The 21,167-nt window shown below is 40.7% G+C and overlaps 1 protein-coding gene across 10 annotated transcripts in view; it reads right to left on the reverse strand.

Annotated features, from left to right (window-relative positions):
• The window catches only part of ST3GAL3 (ST3 beta-galactoside alpha-2,3-sialyltransferase 3), a 213,500-nt gene that overhangs the window by 182,638 nt on the left and 9,695 nt on the right, over positions 1-21,167 (reverse strand). For 8 of the 10 annotated variants that reach the window (XM_024985419.2, XM_024985415.2, XM_024985404.2 and 5 more), the window contains exon 2: positions 1,738-1,882. The exons of 1 other annotated variant lie outside the window; for it this stretch is intronic. In XM_024985419.2, the coding sequence (XP_024841187.1) occupies positions 1,738-1,852 (115 nt within the window). In that variant the 5' untranslated portion in view covers positions 1,853-1,882. 10 annotated transcript variants of the gene reach the window in all.

Genomic DNA, 21,167 nt, shown 5'->3' on the forward strand with positions numbered 1-21,167 from the left:
TCCATAAAGTTAATGTCCTTCTCAATTTCTCTAGAAAAAAATCATCTAATCCTTGGCTATGTCTTCCACAGTACCTCTTAACAGAGAAGGAAAGCCTCCCATTCCTTGTACCTATTCCCATCATTTTTATGAATATAAATGAACCCAACCATTACAGATATGGACAATGCTGCTAACTACAGAATTTTACACTGCAGTGATATAAACTCCAGAGAAGGCAATGGCACCCCACTCCAGTACTCTTGCCTGGAAAATCCCATGGACGGAGGAGCCTGGGAGGCTGCAGTCCATGGGGTCGCTAGGAGTCAGACACAACTGAGTGACTTCACTTTCACTTTTCACTTTCATGCATTGGAGAAGGAAATGGCAACCCTCTCCAGTGTTCTTGCCTGGAGAATCCCAGGGACGGGGGAGCCTGGTGGGCTGCCATCTATGGGGTCGCAGAGAGTCGGACACGACTGAAGCGACTTAGCAGAAGCAGATATAAACTCTCCTTACTCTGGGTCCTCTCCTTGATCTTAAGATAAGTTGGAACAGAAAAATTTAAATAGAAACACAAAGTAAGTAATGATAATTATAAGCTATGCATTTAAGAGGCACTTAAACATTACTCATAAAACAATAATATGAAAAGTATAACACTATGCTTTTAAAACTGGCTTAAAGCTGCTTCAGTACTTTGGACCATGTGAGAAAATTATGAACAACCTCACAGGAATAGTTCCCACATTAAGGAGTCAATACAGTAGCAGGCCAATTGCCAGCTGCCTCTTCCAACTTATTCTAACTCAGTTAACCTCCGAGCTAGAGACTGACTCTACTCTCAAGTGAATTCCACACTGGTATCCAATAAGTGTTTGTAAAAACAGAACTATTCTAGAGAAAAGACATTAGGAATCAGCACAGACTACCCAAACTTTACTGCAGCCAGTTCAGACAGCCATGAGACAAAACAACCAAAAGGAGAACCACGTGTGGCCACCATGTGGCACTTGAAAGACAGCCAAGAAGGCACTGTTCAGAGGCTGGTGCGGCTCAGTGCAATTCTTCAACTGCAAACCCCAAACCACAATGCAGGCGACACTGAGTGAACCAGAAGCAAGCTGGTGTTGGGGAGGCGGGTCAGAAAGCCATACAGAAAAAAGTATAACCCATGAAATGACTGCCACGGGAGAAAAGGCTAGGAGCTACTGGGTAGGGGGAAAAGCCATTATTCTATTCAGGTACAAGTTCAGTACCAACAAGGGCTAAAAAGATGAAGTAGACAAAAGTTCTTTAGGGAAAATAAAACAAAGAGAGTGTTAAATTAAAAGCTGAAAATCCAAGGAAAGGGTAAAGATGCATGCTTTAAGGGCATTAGAAAACCAACTTCAACAGCAAGCCCCAAGATGATAACTGGCAAATGGGAGTGGTAGTAAAGTATAATAATTTGAAAGAACAACATTGGAGTACCAGAAGTACTGGTATGGTTTGGAATTTTATTGAAGATAAAATAGCACATTTTCCTTAAGTTCATAAAAAGATTTGCCATGGCATGCAGTTTTTATAAAACATCAAAGTTCTCACCCTAGAGCAACAAAAGTGGTGGATGGTTTCTGAGCCTAAGTTCCAGGAAGCTCAGTTTACTCTCAGTGCTCATCTCTGAAGAATCTGAGAGCACTGCAGCCACGGGAAAGCCCCATAACTGATCCACAGCAGGCTTTTTCTGAGGGTAGGCTAGAGTGCGACCATACTTACTGGAGTCCTCCCACTGGAGTAAATGTAGCTTCCATGCAGAATAATACAAAAATCCCAGTACCAGAAAAAGGCAGAGGGCTAGCAGCAGATTGCGAACAAATATCAACAGTCCCATCTTCACATGATCTACAATTTCCTACATGACCTAAAAAAAAAAACACAACAACAAAGAAAAACAATTTAGGTCTTAACTGATAAAGCAATCATCTTACTGATATACTCTACCTTAGAATAAGTATTTATAGGACAATTTCCAAATGAAGAACAACCTGGAATTATCACTGATTGATGACGTGGCATCCTCCGACCTGCTCAAGCCTGGCTCAAAGGACAGCTTCACCATCACTCAGCATCCAAGCCAGCTGTCACCCTCGTGTCTCTCCTCTCGCTCACTCCTAACACCAAATCAGTGACCAAACTGGCAATTCCAACCTCGCAAGTAAATCTCAAATCATACCTGCTTCCCACCGTTGCCCACCTAAGCCCTGACACCACCATATTCCCACAACACAAGTTGCCCTGCCTCCAAATCTGCGTCTCCCTAATCCATTTTCCACACAACACAAAGGGCAGTCTATTAATAACACAAAATTTAACCCTACTTCCTGGCGTAAACCCCTTTGCGCTAGTGTTCTACTGCTGCTCTAGCAAATTACCACAAACTCAGCAGCCTGAAGCCACTCAAATTTATTATCTCAGAGCTCTAAAAGCGGCAAGTCCAGGTGCAGCATGGCTCAGCAGGGCCCTCTGCATAGGCTATCCCAAGACCAAAACCAGAGGCCCGGGAGGGCTGCATTCCTTTCTGCAGACTCTGGGGATGAGCACGCTTCCAAGCTGCTCCAGGCTAAATTCGGTTCCTTACAGCTGTAGGGCCCCACTACCTTGCTGGTTATCAGACAGTCTGCTTTAGTGTTCCTCTTCAGATTTTCCATGTGGTACCCTTCAGTCACGGTGGGTTAGGTTCCTCTTGCACTGATCTCTCCAACTTCCCCTTTAACCACATCTTGCTTCTGTTTCCAGGCAGAGGAACCTCCTTGCTTTTCAGGTTCATGTGATTAGACAGGGCCCACGTGAATAATCTAGGGCAACCTCCCTATTTAAAGTCTGAAGCTTTAATTTCATGCGCAAAGACCCGTCTGCCATGTAAAGTAACATATTTACAGATTTCAGGGATTAGTGTGTGGACAGCTTTGGTTGTTTTTCCTCATTGTTGTTGTTTTGGGTTTTGATTGTTTTTTTCTTACAGTGCTATGTGGCTTGTGGTATCTTAGTTCCCCAACCAGGGATCAAACCTGGGCCCCTTGCAGTGGAAGTGAGGAGTCATAAACACTGGACTGCCAGTAAATTCCCACGTGTGGACATCTTGGAGGGACCATTCTCCTTAACACACCCTTCATTAAATTCTCAGTTCCGGTAAGACAAAGTAATTGCTCCTCAGGAGTCTAGCAGCTTCTGACTGCACCCCTATTTACTCTCCAACCACCCCTTGCTCCTCCCAACCTCACTTGCACCCTATGCTCTAGCCCCTCTTCTTTCTATTCATTGAACAGTTCTTGTTGTTACTCTCCTCAAGGTCTGTCTGGAATTTATTCTCTACCACCCTGCTATTTCACCTGCTGCACATTTTTTGATACTTACCTTAAATGTAACCTCAGTCAAGATGACTTCCTAGGATCACTCTTCCCTACCCCTACTAAGATATCTAAGACATGAAATAATCTATGAGAAATATTATAAATATTATATCCTATATATAAACATTATACATGAAGTGGTAAAAAGTTAGCATCTTCAGACTATATAATCATCCACCTAAAAAAGCCAAGAGACTCAACTGAAAAACCGTTAGAACTAATAGAAAATTGAATAAAGTAGGTGATTATATGATTTACTTACAAAATCCAACAGCTTCTTAAAAACTATACCAGCAATAATCAATTTAAAAAATGTAAGGGGAGAAAATTCCACTCATGATATGGCAACAAAATCTACAAAATACCTAAAAATAAACTTCAGAAGAAATGAACAAGATTTTCACCAAAGGACATAAAAGATCCAAATAAATAAACAGGTTTCCAAGTGACAAAATTCAAAAATGGAAACATGTCAGTTCTCCTGAAATGTCAGTTCTCTATAAATTTAGTCTAAAGCCAGTCAAAATCCATGTTTTTGTTTGTGTTTTTTTTAACTTAGATCTAACAATCTGAGGGCTTCCCAGGTGGCACATTGGTAAAAGAATCCACTTGCCAATAGAGGAGATGCAAGAGACTCGGGTCCAATCCCAGGGTTGAAAAGATCCCCTGGAGGAGGAAACCCTCCAGTACTCTTGCCTGGAGAATCCCATGGATGGAGGAGCCTGGCGGGCTACAGTCCATGGGGTTGCCAAGAGTTGGACACGACTGAGCAACTGAGCACACACTCACACCAAGTTAATCTGAAGAGTTCATACCCAAGAAGAGTGAAGAAACTTTTTGATGAAATGAAGATTTGCCTTACCATATTAAAACCAACTCAAAGCTATAATTATTAAGCTGGATGGGTACTGGCACAAGAAAAGACAAATAGATCAATGGAACAGAACAGAGTCTAGAAATGAGCTGTCTCAATAAAGAGACACATACACAGACATGGATACATACACACATATATAACTGAATTTATCCATATATTTGAATTTACAATAGGCATGTAAGGTTTTTAAAAAGATACGAAGGATACATAGCTAACTGTTGATGTAGTTACCTCTAAGAAATAGTATAGGACAATGAAAAGTACTTTTCCCTTCATACACTTTGAAATAAATTTGTTATAGGTCACAAGTATTGCCTCTATAATTTTGAAAATTTAAAAAATCAGACATATGGGACTTCCCTGGTGATCCAGTGGTTAAGACGTCGCCTTCCAATGCAGGCGGAGCAGGTTCAATCCCTGGTAGGTGAGCTAAGATCCCACATGCCTTTCAGCCAAAAAAGAAAACTTAAAAAAACAGAAGGAATACTGCAACAAATTCTATAAAGACTTTAAGAAAATTAAAAAATAAAAGTCAAACATAAACAAATGGGACCTAATCAAACTTATAAGCTTTGGCATAGCAAAGGAAACCATAAACAAAACAAAACGACAACCTACAGACTGGGAGAAAATACTTGCAAACAATGTGACTGACAAAGGCTTAATTTCCAAAACACACAAACAGCTCATATAACTCAGTAACGAAAAAAAAAAGTGAATAAACAAACCAATTAAAAATGGGCAGAAGACTTAAATAGACAGTTCTCCAAAGAATACATCAGATCAGATCAGATCAGTCGCTCAGTCGTGTCCGACTCTTTGCGACCCCATGAATTGCAGCACGCCAGGCCTCCCTGTCCATCACCAACTCCCAGAGTTCACTCAGACTCATGTCCATCGAGTCAGTGATGCCATCCAACCATCTCATCCTCTGTCGTCCCCTTCTCCTCTTGCCTCCAATCCCTCCCAGCATCAGAGTCTTTTCCAATGAGTCAACTCTTCGCATGAGGTGGCCAAAGTACTGGAGTTTCAGCTTCAGCATCATTCCTTCCACAGAAATCCCACATACCTATAGTCAATAGGCACATGAAAAGATGATCAACACTGCTGACTATCAGAGGCATACAAATCAAAATGTCATTGAGGTAACAACTCACATTGGTCAGGATGGCCATCATGAAAAAAATCTACAAATAACAAATGCTGGAGAGGGTGTGGAGAAAAGGGAACCCTCCAACACTGGTAGTAGGAAATGTAAGTTCGTATAGCCACTACAGAAAACAGTCGGAAGGTTCCTCAAAAAAATAAAAATCGAGTTGTCATATTTTCTAGTGATAGCACTCGTGGGTATATAACTGGAGAAAACTCTTAATTCAAAGATACATGCACCCTGATGTTCATAACAGCACTTTTCACAATGTCCGCTGACAGATGAATGGACAAAGAAGAGGTGGTGTCTATATACACAATGGAGGACTACTGAGCCATAAAAAGAATGAAGTAATGTCATCCGCAACCAGATGGACGGACCTAGAGATGATTAAACTAAGAAAGAGAAAGACAAACACCATGACATCATTACATGTGGAGTCTAAAGTGCATGACACAAATGAACTTATGTGCAAAACAGAAACAGGTTCTCAGACAGAATACAAAGTCATGGTTACGCAAGGGGAAGGGGCGGGGAAGGACAAACCCGGGCTTTGGGATGAACAAGTACAGGCTACTATATATAAAATAGATAAATGTCCTACTATATATAGCCCAGGGAACTCTATTCAGTACCCTAATAAACCATAATGGAAATGAATATGTAAAATAGTATATGTATACATACACATATATTACTTTACTGTACATCAGAAACTAATATTATAAATCAACTACACTTCAACTAAAAAAAAAAAAAAAAAACAAATTCAGTTCAGTTCAGTTGCTCAGTCATGTCTGACTCTTTGCAACCCCATGGACTGCAGCACACCAGGCCTCCCTGTCTATCACCAACTCCCAGAGTTTACTCAAACTCATGTCCATTGAGTCAGTGATGCCATCCAACCATCTCATCCTCTGTCGTCCCCTTCTCCTCCTGCCTTCAATCTTTCCCAGCATCAGGGTCTTTTCAAATGAGTCAGTTCTTCGCATCAGGTGGCCAAAGTATTGGAGTTTCAGCTTCAACATCAGTCCTTCCAATGAATATTCAGGACTGACTTCCTTTAGGACGGACTGGTTGGATCTCCTTGCTGTCCAAGGGACTCTCAAGAGTCTTCTTCAACACCACAGTTCAAAAACATCAATTCTTCAGTGCTCAGCTTTCTTTATAGTCCAACTCTCACATCCATACATGACTACTGGAAAAACCAAAGCTTTGACGAGAGGGACCTTTGTTGGCAAAGCAACGTCTCTGCTTTTTAATATGCTGTCTAGGTTGGTCATGTCTTCCTTGGTGGCTTACATAGTAAAGCACCTGCCTGCAATGCAGGAGACCTGGGTTCAATCCCTGGGTTGGGAAGATCCCCTGGAGAAGGAAATGGCAACCCACTCTAGTACTCTTGCCTGGAAAACCCCATGGATGAAGGAGCCTGGTAGGCTACAGTCCATGGGGTTGCAAAGAGTCAGACATGACTGAGCAACTTCACACAAGGTTGGTCACAACCTTTCTTCCAAGAAGCAAGCGTCTTTTAATTTCATGGCTGCAGTCACCATCTGCACTAATTTTGGAGCCCCAAAAATAAAGTCTGTCACTGTTTCCATTGTTTCCCCATCTATCTGCCATGAAGTGATGGGACCAGATGCCATGATCTTAGTTTTCTGAATGTTGAGCTTTAAGCCAACTTTTTCACTCTCCTCTTTCACTTTCATCAAAAGGCTCTTTATTTCCTCTTCACTTTCTGCCATAAGGGTGGTGTCATCTGTATATCTGAGGTTATTGGTATTTCTCCCAGCAATCTTGATTCCAGCTTGTGCTTCCTCCAGCCCAGCATTTCTCATGATGTACTCTGCATAGAAGTTAAACAAGCAGGGTGACAATATACAGCCTTGACGTACTCCTTTCCCTATTTGGAACCAGTCTATTGTTCCATGTCCAGTTCTAACTGTTGCTTCCTGACCTGCGTACAGATTTCTCAGGAGGCAGGTCAGGTGGTCTGGTGTTCCCATCTCTTTCAGAATTTTCCAGTTTGTTGTGATCCACATAGTCAAAGGCTTTGGCATAGTCAATAAAGCAGAAGTAGATGTTTTTCTGGAACTCTCTTGCCTTTTTGATGATCTAATGGATGGTGGCAATTTGACCTCTGGATCCTCTGCCTTTTCTAAATCCAGCTTGAACATCTGGAAATTCATAGTTCATGTACTGTTGAAGCCTGGTTTGGAGAATTTTGAGCATCACTTTGCCAGCATATGAGATGAGTGCAATTGTGCGGTAGTTTGAACATTCTTTGGCATTGCCTTTGGGACTGGAATGAAAACTGACCTTTTCCAGTCCTGTGGCCACTGCTGAGTTTTCCAAATTTGCTGGCATATTGAGTGCAGCACTTTCACAGCATCATCTTTTAGGATTTGAAATCGCTCAACTGGAATTCCATCACCTCCACTAGCTTTGTTTGTAGTGATGCTTGCGAAGGCCCACTTGACTTCGCATTCCAGGATATCTGGCTCTAGGTGAGTAATCACACCATCGTGATTACAATACATTATAAAAATATAAATTGGTATACTCTTTGAGGAGCAATGTGGAAGTACAGGTATCCCCTGTTTTTTGACAGTTCAATTTACACCACTTTGCTTCCATGAAACCTATGTCATTATCTGTTTTTACTAAATGAAAGAAATTCAGAGATCTTCACTTTTATGAAGAGATGCAAAGAGCTTTCAGTATCTTTTGCACCTAGCAGTTGTAGAGGCAGCAAGCACCCAGAGCAGTGAGCGTGGCACCGCCAACTTCCTTTCCCAGTAACTATACTCAGCGTCTCCACAACAAGCCAACATGGCTTTGAAATCTTTTTATGAGCATCTGAACTTCATCTTGATTTATTTTGTGCAACTCTTAGCAAGATGTGTCCTAAGGTTTCAGAAAGGCCTAAGAGAACTTGTAAGAGTGTCATGCTCGGCATAAAAATGAACATAATTAAGCATTTAAACTGTAGTGAACCAAATAAAGATGCATTTGCACTGAACTTGCCTGTGTCCACCATTCAAACTGTTTACACTCTGAAAGAATACTGAATGCTGAAAAAGTTACGATTGGTTCTGCTAGTAGACAAAGTGTTCTCTTTCAATTGGCATCCAGTAACGTTACGACAAATTGGAAAGTCTACTGCTTGAGTGGATTGATGCATGTACAAAGCATGTTCCTTCATTAACTTATCTTATATTTAAGGAGATATCAGTCTTTTCAAAAAGATGAAACAGAAAGCTCTGGATGGGGAATTCCCTGGTCGTCCAGACGTTAAAACTCTCATGACCAACAGCCTGGGTTCAATCCCTGGTCAGAGAACTTTTAGTTTGAACGCCACAAGCCATACAGTGCAGCCAAAAAAAAAAAAAGAATTAGAAAGAAAGAAAGGAAGCACTAGACAATGGTGATGGTAGTGTTACAAGAGTAAAATTTAAAGGCACCTATGGATGGTTGCATTGGTTTCTGAGGTGAGGGCAGCTTCATAGCTTAAAGGTTACTTGTAAGAGTGCTTTGGCTGATACTGGAGCTGCTGAAAAGCTCCCAGAAGAACAGAAAAAAGTAATTACAGAAAGTGGCTATTCACATAAGCATTTGATTACAGCAAAATTGTAATTTACTGGGAAAAAAAATACTGAGCAAGACGTTTATTTCAAGAGAAGAAAAGCAAGCTGAGGGACACAAGGCGTCAAAGGAGAGGTTTACCCTAGTGCCTACTATTGACACCACTGGTGACGGCTGTCCTAAGGCCTCAACTAATGTACCACTCAGGAAATCTGAGGGCGTTCAAGGCATTGGTAAGAATACACTTCCCATTATGTTTCATTCACATCCAAGTAGTTGGAATATCCAAGTGATTTTTTTTCTGAGTACATGACTGGGTATGTTAGTCCTTCTGATGAAAAATACTGCTGAGAAAATAACCTCGATAACAGGTGTCTCGTGATTATGGATAATTCTGCTGCTCTCCACCTGGTATTACCAGGTATAGCAGTAGCATTCATGGTGTATTCCTACCACCAAATATGACACTGTTGCTGCAACTGTGTGACTAAGGCCTTGGAGCCACAATTGAGGCTTACTATATGCAAAAAGCGTGATGCATCTTATTATGTGCCACTGAAAGAGACGAAAACTCCAAAGCATCTTTATGAGAGATTGGAAAGACTAAAATATAAAGTGGGCAATTGCTAGATTCAGATATAGAGACTAAACAAGTGGTTCCCAGTGGGGAAAGGGAAGCAGGGAGGGGCCGTACAGGGATAGGGGAAACAAAAGGTTATTATGGGATTATATGAAACCTTGTGTGTGAAACTTTTGAAAACCAAAAAGCGCTACAGAATTTAAAGAATATTTCATTCAATAAAAAATACAAATAAGCAAAACACAAATTTATTAATTAAATTGGCAACTGCTAACCGTGGAGATACTTTCAACAGGCTAAAAGTCTTACTGAGAAATGGCATTTGGAAGAAACTGTGTCCTGAAGTAATAAGCAATTTTAGGGTTTCAAATCAACAATAAGTGTGGCAACAATGACTACAGCTAAGGAGGCTGGGTTTGCAGAAGCTGATGAAGACGTTGAAGTGTTTTGGCATTCTACGACCAAGAACTGACAAACAGCTGCTGCAACTGCAAGGGTAAAGGATATTGACGGAAACCGCCCCAAAGTGAAGTCATCCACAAACTGAAATGTAAAGCACTCACAGAGATTTTTCACTATGATTGAGTGCTACAATGACTGCAGAAAAGTATGACTTTAGTTTTGAAAGGACATGCAAATTTAGGGCAGGTGTGCAGGATGCTTTGAGTGCCTATAAAGAACAGTGTGATAGAAAAGTGTGTTAGGCTAAGCAATCAAGTACACTGTCCTATTCAAGCCTGTCACAGCAGCCAGAGCAGACAACAGAACTCAGCCTTGGACATCAAGGCAGACAGCCATAGAAGATGTAGATATAAGTGACCTGCTTGATCTGTTGGATTCAGATTATAATGAGAAGTTGATAAATGACCGGCTTCCCCTTTCTCCTACACCATAGTCTGTACCTCTGAACCTCGCACCACCCCAACCTCTGACAATTCAGCCTAACACACCATCACCACCGCCTCTTAACCTTGCTCTCTTCCTGATTCTGGTGAGTGAAACAATACCATAAATACATTATTTCTATCTTATACAGGCTGTGTATTTATCAAGTCATTTCTGCTTTCACTATATATTAGTGTTAGGAGGAGAAGGGGACGACAGAGGATGAGGTGGCTGGATGGCATCACTGACTCGATGGATGTGAGTCTGAGTGAACTCCGGGAGTTGGTGAGGGACAGGGAGGCCTGGCATGCTGCGATTCATAGGATCGCAAAGAGTCGGACACGACTGAGTGACTGATCTGATCTGATCTGATGTAGTGTTATTTTAGGTTTTAAGTGTTATTTGGTATGCTTTGGTAAGTTATTTTTTTGGGTCTGGGAACACTCAAAAAGTTCTCCATATAAATTAACGTAATTGTTTCTTTGCTTTCTAGCACTTCAGCTTATGAAAAGTTTCATAGGAATGCTGTACTTTCAGGTGACAAGGGAAACCTATAGCTATTGAAATTTACAATATTCATACACCTTGACTCACCATTTCTATGACTTTTTTCTAAAGCAACACTTCAACAAATATTTTAAAAGACACGTGCATGGATATTTATCAGCAACAATGATTATAAGAGCAAAATACCTGAAACAACTCAAATGTCGATCAATAGGGAACCAGACAAATACATTACGATACAACTACACAAGGCTATCAATATCACTGCTCCCACTGAGGTCACCACAGGAGGTAGACAGCAAAGGAGTTAACCAAAGGAAGTTAGTGACAAGATTTCCTGCAGCTGTCAACATCTTCTATGGCTGTCTGCCTTGATGTCCAAGGTGGAGGTTCAGTGTCTGCTCTGGCTGATGTGACAGGCTCGAACAGGACAGTGTATTTGATTGCTTAGCCTCACACATTTTTCTGAGGCATGTCCTGACATAGAAAAATAGCTAGAGTATATTGCTTAAGTGAAAAACAAGTCTTGTAGAATAGTATGTATGTCAATGTATATACGGCCCCATACTGGTGGTAATAAGGACAACAGTAATATTTAAAATTAAGGTTAACAACAAAAAAAATAAAGTTAAGAAGGAAGCACACAGATGTAAGAATACACACCAAGCTGCTGACAATACTTATCTCCCAGAAGTGGGTATGGAGAGGGTATTTTTCATAATATATTCATATATTTAATTTCTGTACTCATGCAAGTAATAAATGCACAAAGTTTCCAAAGTGAAATAGAAATTGGAGACTCGTATTTTCAGTAGCACAAAGGATATGTACTGTGTCCAATCCTCCCACAAAAACAATGAAAACTTTAAGATATAAGAAGCCTGCCTACAAAAAGCAGGTGGTTCTTGGAAAGATTCTTCTTTCCTATTAAAAGGGGACTGAAGTGGCTGATCCCAGCCCTTCCCCATTCCTTCTGTCCTGAATGCAGATGTGACAACTGAACTGCCACAGCCAGTGACTTCAACCAAAGGCTCTGGCAGACACACGACCAATAGATTTACTATCTGTTCAACAGATATGACAGTGAGAATGGTGAACTAATCACCTATTTAATTTCTGACTTTTCCATTAAGGAAAAAGATCTACAAATAAAGAGGCAGAACAGTCTAAGGAGGAAACAGATTTCCAGAAGTAGATGACATTCAAAGCAGCAAGTAAGAGTGTAAAATAAGCCAAAACAAGGAGGAGCACAATATCCTGATATTCTGAAAGAGATGACATTTCAAACTCACTGCCAGGACAAAAGTTTGACAAGATATTCTAGTGGTGAGGCTGTGGGGAGAATCCTCATACGTTACTGGTGGTGGGAGGGATTTGGCAATATCTAACAAAATCACACAGGCTTCAACACTTTAACCAAATATTCTCACTTCTAAGAAACTATCCCAAAGATACACTGACAAAAACACAAAAAGACTTATGCACTGGCTGATTGCAGCACTCTGTAATATAAGAGAAAAAGTTCTCCAGTACACTTTCAAAAACTATCGTGTATTGACAAAACGTAGGATTATGCAGCCATAAACAGGAATGTGCTCTCTCTGTCTCTTTCTTTCTGAACAGTTTAATCTAAATGCCATTAGGCTTTAGGGGCCAGGCAAGGTAGGCACATATATCTGAAGTGAAGACAGAAGGGGCATCAGGCCATCGTGAGAAGTCTGGGAGTGACAGAAGGTGACAGAAGTCTGAGAGAAGACAGGCAGTGACATGGGACTGACCAAACAAATTAAATACACTGAGACTAAGAGGAGCCAAATTCTCAATGATGGAGACGTCAGTCGCAAATGTGCAAAAAGACTGTTGTTCAGTCGCTCAGTTGCATCCGACTCTTTGCGACCCCATGGACTGCAGCACGCCAGGCTTCCCTGTCCTTTACCATCTCCCAGAGCTTGCTCAAACTCATGTCAATCGAGTTGGTGATGCCATCCAACCATCTCATCCTCTGTTGTCCCCTTCTCCTCCTGCCTTCAATTTTTCCCAGCATCAGGTTTTTTTCTAATGAGTCAGCTCTTCACGTCAGATGGCCAAAGTATTGGAGTTTCAGCTTCAGCATCAATTCTTCTAATGAATATTCGGGATTGATTTCCTTTAGGATTGACTGCTTTGATCTCCTTACAGTCCAATGGACTCTCAAGAGTCTTCTCCAATAGCAGAGTTCAAAAGCATCAATTCTTAGGTGCTCAGCCTTTTTTATGGTCCAACTCTCACATCCACACATGACTAGTGGAAAAACTATAGCTTTGACTATACGGACCTTTGTCAGCAAAGCAATGTCTCCGCTTTTTAATACGCTGTGTAGGTTTGTCAAGACTTCTCTTCCAAGGAGCAAGTAGGAAAAGATAAACTAGAATGCATCTTTTGGGATGTACTGGAATTGAAGGTATCAGTGTGAAGTGAAGGTTTTCAATATATACACATACAAAAACATAAAAATAACTACAGATGTGGACTGTGTGTGTGCTTTTGTGTGTGTACATGCATGGAAGTCCTAGCTCTGATCACTGAAAGGGCCCAGCAGCAGTCATATCCCAATAGCAATGAGCACATCTAGCACCAAGATCTTGGTTTTTAAATACCATTCTCCACTATGTGATAGGAACTAGGGATCCTTAGAAGAATGGCTGAACTCAGGGCTGAGGCAGAGAGGGCACAAGATAAGCCTGACGGTAGGAAAGTACTCAAAGAGAGACATGTCAAAAGGATAAAGCAGTCGGTTTGAGGGGCTCCTAATGGCCAGATCTGTGGCAATTTAGACTGATAATAACAGATTATGACCCATTAAATAAGAATTTAGTAAGTGAGGAGAGGAGAAAGCTCTTCCTTAGAGTGGAAAGAATGTAGAATAATGTAATTAGAAAATTATTTAGCAATCATTTCAGGAATAACTCAGCTAAGAAACATCAAAGGATGCTAAAATTAATAAGTAATACTTTGAGAAATGGGACATCTTAAAGTATCTCCCCAAAAGAAACTTATTAATTACAGAGAGGAAAAGAGTAATTTTAAAATGCAGAAATCTGATAGGCACCACAATAAACTAGTTGAAAGATATATGGGGGTTCCTTGTTATATGCTTGCAACTTATTTGTAAGTCTGAGATGATTTCAAAATTAAAAGTCAAAAAAGAAAAAAAAATTAAACCAATGTGCATATAAATGTTCAAGTAAATATCAAGAGATTATGCAGCCAATTAAAATGCTGTTCATGAAAAAAATTTTAATGACAGAGAAATGCTTCTGAAATCATATTGAAGGAAAAAAGATACAAATATCATATCCTCAACTATTAAAAAGAAAAAAATTGGAATAAAAAGAAAACTAACAGATCCATGCAGAGAATCTGGTTTTTTCTGACTGTGGGAGCACACCTGGCCTCCCTGCATAGCCACAGAAAGCTGCAGGTTAAGAGCCGCAGATGCTCACAGCCAGCTCTCTTCAGCAGGCAGAGGGCGTGCAGCAGTTGGGCTCATCCCCTCCTCAGGCCTTCGTCTTAGCTCCAAGAAGGAAATGTCTCTCTTCTGTTCAAAGCTCAATGCAACAAGCACCAAGTGCCAGGGATTACTACAAGCCATGGAGGATACTAGACAGTCAAATTTAGACCCTGCCCTGGAGGAGTTTGACTTCTCACTCCCCATTTGCTCTTTCACCCACCACATCTGATCTGGCTTCTGCTCCCGCCTGTTGCTCAATAAGTTTACCACTGACCACTTAACTGCCAAAGCCACTGGACACCACAGGTCTCCCATCACTTGGCCTTTCTAAAGCATCTGAGACTGAGAGAGAGTACAGGGTGGTGTAAGAGCTCTTTCTCACCGTCTTGTCTTTAGCAACACCAACTCCTCTTTTAAGACTCTGTTCAAGTCTCATTTCCTTCAAAAAGTTTTCCTTAAACACTGCCCAACACTATGGCAATCTATGCTCTGGTAACACCCCATGCTTACCTCTGTCCGAGCACTTGTAAAATATCTTGTCTAAGGAATTAGCATATAATTTGAAAGCGGAATCTGTAACTTAGGTCTATGAATCACCCACAGTTAACAACACAGCACCTAGTACACAGCCCATTCAAGAAGTGTTTGTCTAAAGATCAAATAAATGAATATATTCTAACTATATTCCAACTCCAGATACAATATAATTTGCTCACATTACAAAAATATATACTAAAGACACAATCTGTGTGTGTGTGTGTGTGTGTGTGTAGAGAGAGAGAGATGGAGGTAGGGAGAGGGAGGAAGAGAGAGAGCATGAGCAATTTTAACCATAGAGAGAAGCTTGAGGTGTTGTATGTCTGAGTTTTTCTTATATTTTCATTCCACAGAGAAGGAAATGGCAGCCCACTCCAGTATTCTTGCCTGGAGAATCCCAAGGACAGAGGAGCCTGCCAGGCTACAGTCCATGGCGTCACAAGAGTCGGATACGACTGAGCAACTAACACACAGATACACCCAAGACAATCTCATTCCACTTCATTTACCATCCTTATGCTGACTGTCCCAAACTTGATATATTCCATCCAGATAGAAGACAGTTCCATCTCCATTTATTGAACTTTCGTTTTGGAGGGGGGGGGGGGGGTTCAGCCACACTGTCCAGCTTGTGGGATCTTAGTTTCCCAACCAGGGACTGAACCTTGGCCCCGGAAGTGAAAGCCCAGAATCCTAACCACTAAGCCACAGGGAATTTCCTCTATTTAACTTTTGTATCATCATCTAGATGTTTCGCAGATGTCTCAGTCTTCCCCAGTAAACCCCCTTTCTCCAGTGTGTTCACTATTTCAATAAAAGGCAACACCTTCACAGAGCCGTCTGTCAAAAACCTGGAAATCAACCTTGACACTATCCTCCTTCTCACTCTTACCCTCCACATATAATCAATCATCAAGCCCTATGAATTTTACCTCTTAAATACTTCTTGAATCCATCCATCCCTCTATCTTCACTGCCACCACTATCTTTCAAGTCACTATAATCTTTTGCTTGGACGATTACCACAGTCTCCTAATAAACCTCCCATCTCCATTATTTCATATGTGATAAATGTGATACATTACACTTTATAAATTTAAGGTATATAGCATGTTACTTTGATACATTTATATATTGTAATATGATTGCCATTTAAACAATACATGCCATATTACATTATAGCACAATATTATTGTCTGTATTCATTAGCTCTCTATGGGTTTACTACTTGCTAAGTCTGTACCCTAAACCAGCATCAGTCTTATCCCGCAATCCTTCATCCTCCGGTAACCTCCACTTATGCTCTTAACTTCTCACAGGTTTGCTTTTCAGACTCCACATTTAAGTGATGCTGTGTAGTACTTGTCCTTCCGACTTATCTCATTTAGCATAACGTGCTCAAGATCCATCCATGTTGTCACAAATGGCAGGATAGCCCCCTTTCTCGTGGCCAAAGAATATTCCATTGAATGTATGTATCACATCTTTTTTTAATCCATTTATCTATAGATGGGCATTTGTGTTATTTCAATATCATGGCTATTGAGAATAATGCTGTGATAAACAGGTGTGTACATATAATGCATCAAGATTCTGTTTTCATTTCCTTTGGGTACTCCCATATCCATTCTTGATCCTCTTCATTTTCCACATAGCAGCCAACGTGAATATTATTTCATTCCCAGGTTTAAACTTCTTAGCTTTCCCACTGTCTTTAGGGTAAAGTTCCAAAGTCCTTAACAGGGCCTGTAAGACTGGTGAATCTGGCCCCTGCCCACCTCTCCTCCCATCTCTCTTGTCATCTCTTACGACCTCACCTCTAAGAATCTGCAACAGGGAACATCTCTCAGTGTTTTGAACTTGCCATGCTGTCTCCTAATGGCAGGCTAAAGCCTCCTTGACCCTACCACTTCATCTAGCCAACTCCCACTCAGTCTTTGGAAGCCTTACCACACTGTAAGTTGGGTCTCCCTGTTAGAAATTCCCACAGCACATATATATCCCTATCCATTACATAGTGAGCTTATAATCACAAGTATTTACTTATCATGAGTAATGTGCTTAAAGTATATATTCTGGCTAATCCAGAAAGTGAACATGTCTATTTTATTCACCATTGCATTCCTGGTAGGTATTCAAAACCTACGTGCTCACTGACCAAATGTTCAATCACATATAGTCTGCTCAAAAAAAGGTACAAAAGGTATATAAATCTAGGTTATTTTAATTAACCATAAAAATTATATAAAAATTTGAACTCACTGAAACAAAATACACCAAAGTCTTGTCATTTGTAAAACATCCTACAATGTGGTTATTTCCTAATCTATACCTGGAACAATTTTTACTCTGAAATGTTAGAATTTTGCTGACCTTCAAGTATCAGGCATGATGAATATGAACTCAATTATTACAAAATTACATGGAGCAAAAACTACAAAGTATTTCCTGAACATATCTCCTGTGAATAATTTTGAGGCAAGCTAATTAGAAGTTATTACATACTATTTATTATCTGGGCTTCCCTGGTGACTCAGACGGTAAAGAATCCACTTGTACTGCAGGAGACCTAGGTTCAATCCCTGGGTTGGGAAGATCCTCTGGAGAAGGGGATGGCAACCCACTCCAGTATTCTTGGAGAATACCTGAAGAATCCCCGTAAACAGAGGAGCCTGGTGGGCTACAATCCATGGGGTCAAAGAGTCAGACACGACTGAGTGATTATGCACATTTATTACCTAGCTTCCTGAACAAGTTACTAAAAAAGTCATCAGTTTTTTAAATGGTTTTGCTGAATGCATACCTCCTTTTCAGACTATGCATGGCTAAGCAGATTTAAGTAGTTAATTAATGTGCAATACATTATAGAAGAATATTGCAGAATTGTAGATTTTCTAATTGCAAGTCAATGCAAGGGATAAACTAATATTGCTAATATTCATATAGTACCTACTGTGGACTAGCCAGAGTTCTAAAAGTTTTATATGATTTAACTCACTGCATCTTCTTAACAATCCTACAAGATTATCATTCTCATTATATAGAGAACAAACAGGCACAGAGAGAGAAAATTCTCTAAGATCACAGAGCCAGTAAGTGGCGGAGTGAGGATTCAAATTCAAATGATCTGCCTTTAATCATGTAACTCTTCACTTGAAGAGGCTATATGGGGGCAACAGAACAAAAATGAAATAGAACCAGTACAGAATCTAAATGAGAGTGGAAGAAAGGAAGGGGGAGAGTCAAGGGGAAGTGTAGTAAATGAAGACCACACAACAGAATAAAACTATGTCACAGGACGGTTACAGATTACAGATAATTAACAAAAGTTCTCCAAGCACTGCCCACTCCCAAAAGGTTCTATAAAACAAGACCAAAGAGCCAAGATTAAAGGGAGAGCCTTACGGAAAGTACAGTAAAACACCATTTTTAAAATAAAATTAGCACTCAAGTGCCAAAAGTGAAGAAAGAAAAATACCACCACAAAAGCCTCAATGAAAGGGAACAATTAAGAACTGCTAAAAACACAGTAAGAGTCATGAAGGCCCTGGTGGATAAAAAATGAGTAAAAGAAAATGAAAAATAAAAAACTTAAAAATATTACCAAAATGAACCCAAACCCAAATCCAAAAACACAACAGCTGCCACAGGAGATCCAGTATAGGTATACCTGGTGTCCGAAAAGGGAACCAAGCATATAGAACAACAACAAAGGAAGATACACAAAAATGATATTAGAGAGAGCTGGGCTGACACAAAGATAGAGTCCTAGCTTCTCCAAGCCACAATAGCCAAGGTGGCAAGGAAAACCTGAAGATCTCCAAAGGGAATTAAAATGCTAAGAGTATGCTGAGGTTCTGATCACCCACTGTGTGAATTACAGACTTATTGCCTCTTAGCTCCAAATTCAATCTTTCTGCTTGCTCTGTGAAAATGGACCTGGGCCCTTAAAGTATTTTCCTCTTGCCAGCTGACATGATGTCAAGCTTTGTGGAGGCTGCAGGAAAGCCATGGTTCTGGGTTCCAGTATTCCTCTTGGTAGGCTCCTGCAACATACAGAACTTTTCCAGTGGACAGCAGTCAACAGGGAGCAACAGCAGCCAACAGCTTCTCTCAGCACTTCTCTTGAGCAGTGTAAGAGAACTAACAGAGTGCCTGGTGAGACACCTCTCTGTAAACAGCATTCCCCAGTCCCTGAGAGGCAGATTTCTGGGAAACCCCACCCTGCAGCATCATAGACACCCATCTGTAATCCAGTGATTCATGGGGGTGTCCACTACACCAAAGTCTGAATCTCAGCCTGCAGTGGGTGTGCAGCAGGTTGGAGAGCTCTCTGTTGGGCATGCTAGCTCAGCCCGGTGGTGGTGGCTGCTCCTTAGACCTGTTTATTATATTCTTTAGCGTTCTCTTTACTTCATATGACAGTTATTTAGACATCACTCACATACTATAAAATTCAACCATTCAAAGTATACCTTCTAATGCTTTTTAGTATTTTCAGAGTTGTGCAAACATATCCACAATCAATTTTAGAACATTTCTATTACCCCCAATTGATACCCTGTACCCACTAGCTATCATTCCCTACAAACCTCCAGCCCCAGGCAACCACTAAACTATTTTCTATTCTATGGAATTGGCAAATGTTTATAGATATTTCATACAAATGGAATCAAACAATATGTGGTCCTCTGTGACAGGCTTCTTTCATTTAGCATAGTGTTTTCAAAGTTTTTGCATGTCAGTACTTCGCTTCTGTTTACTGCCAAGTAACATTCTATCATATGGACATACCAACATTTATTTAACCATTTGTCAGATGACAAACATTTGGGTTGTTTCCACATTTCGGCTGAACAATGCTGCAATGCATATTTATGCAGAAACTCTTATATGGACATAGGTTCTCATTCCTCTTGGGTACATTACATGTAGGAGCAAAATATACCCAGGCTATATGATAACTCTATGTTTAACCATTTAAGGAAATGACAGACTATTTTTCAAAGCCACTGTACCATTTTGGAATCAAGATTGCGGGAGAAATATCAATAACCTCAGATAGGCAGATGACACCACCCTTATGGCAGAAAGAGAAGAGGAACTAAAAAGCCTCTTGAGGAAAGTGAAAGTGGAGAGTGAAAAAGTTGGCTTAAAGCTCAACATTCAGAAAACGAAGATCATGGCATCTAGTCCCATACTTCATGGGAAATAGATGGAGAAACAGTGGAAACAGTGTCAGACTTTATTTTTTGGGGCTCCAAAATCATTGCAGATGGTGACTGCAGCCATGAAATTAAAAGACGCTTACTCCTTGGAAGCAAAGTTATGACCAACCTAGATAGCATATTCAAAAGCAGAGACATTACTTTGCCAACAAAGGTTCATCTAGTCAAGGCTATGGTTTTTCCTGTGGTCATGTATGGATGTGAGAGTTGGACTGTGAAGAAGGCTGAGCGCCGAAGAATTGATGCTTTTGAACTGTGGTGTTGGAGAAGACTCTTGAGAGTCCCTTGGACTGCAAGGAGATCCAACCAGTCCATTCTGAAGGAGATCAGCCCTGGGATTTCTTTGGAAGGGATGATGCTAAAGCTGAAACTCCAGTACTTTGGCCACCTCATGCGAAGAGTTTACTCATTGGAAAAGACTCTGATGCTGGGAGGGATTGGGGGCAGGAGGAGAAGGGGACGACAGAGGATGAGATAGCTGGATGGCATCACTGACTCGATGGACGTGAGTCTGGGTGAGCTCTGGGAGTTGGTGATGGACAGGGAGGCCTGGCGTGCTGCGATTCATGGGGTCGCAAAGAGTCGGACACGACTTAGCGACTGAACTGAACTGAACTGTACCATTTTACATTCCCACCAGTGTATGAGAGCTCTGATTTCTCCACACCTGTGCCAACACTCCTTATCATCTGTCTTTTTGATGAAGCCATCCTAGTGGGTTTCAAGTGGCATCTCAGTGTGGTTTTGATTTGAATTTCCCTAATGACTGATGATGTTGAGCATCTTTCCATGTGTTTATTTCTTTACTCTTACTAGCTAATCTCATGTTACTCTAATTCACTGTTAAAGTTAATAATTCTTACAGTAAACTTGACCTACTCGAAGTACATGGATTCTCTCTCTTGATTGGACCCAGACTCATATAACATGTGCAGTAAGTGCCTTTCTGAATAGAAA

This window comes from Bos taurus, chromosome 3 (genome assembly GCF_002263795.3).
Source record: "Bos taurus isolate L1 Dominette 01449 registration number 42190680 breed Hereford chromosome 3, ARS-UCD2.0, whole genome shotgun sequence".
Classification (NCBI taxonomy): domain Eukaryota; kingdom Metazoa; phylum Chordata; class Mammalia; order Artiodactyla; family Bovidae; genus Bos; species Bos taurus.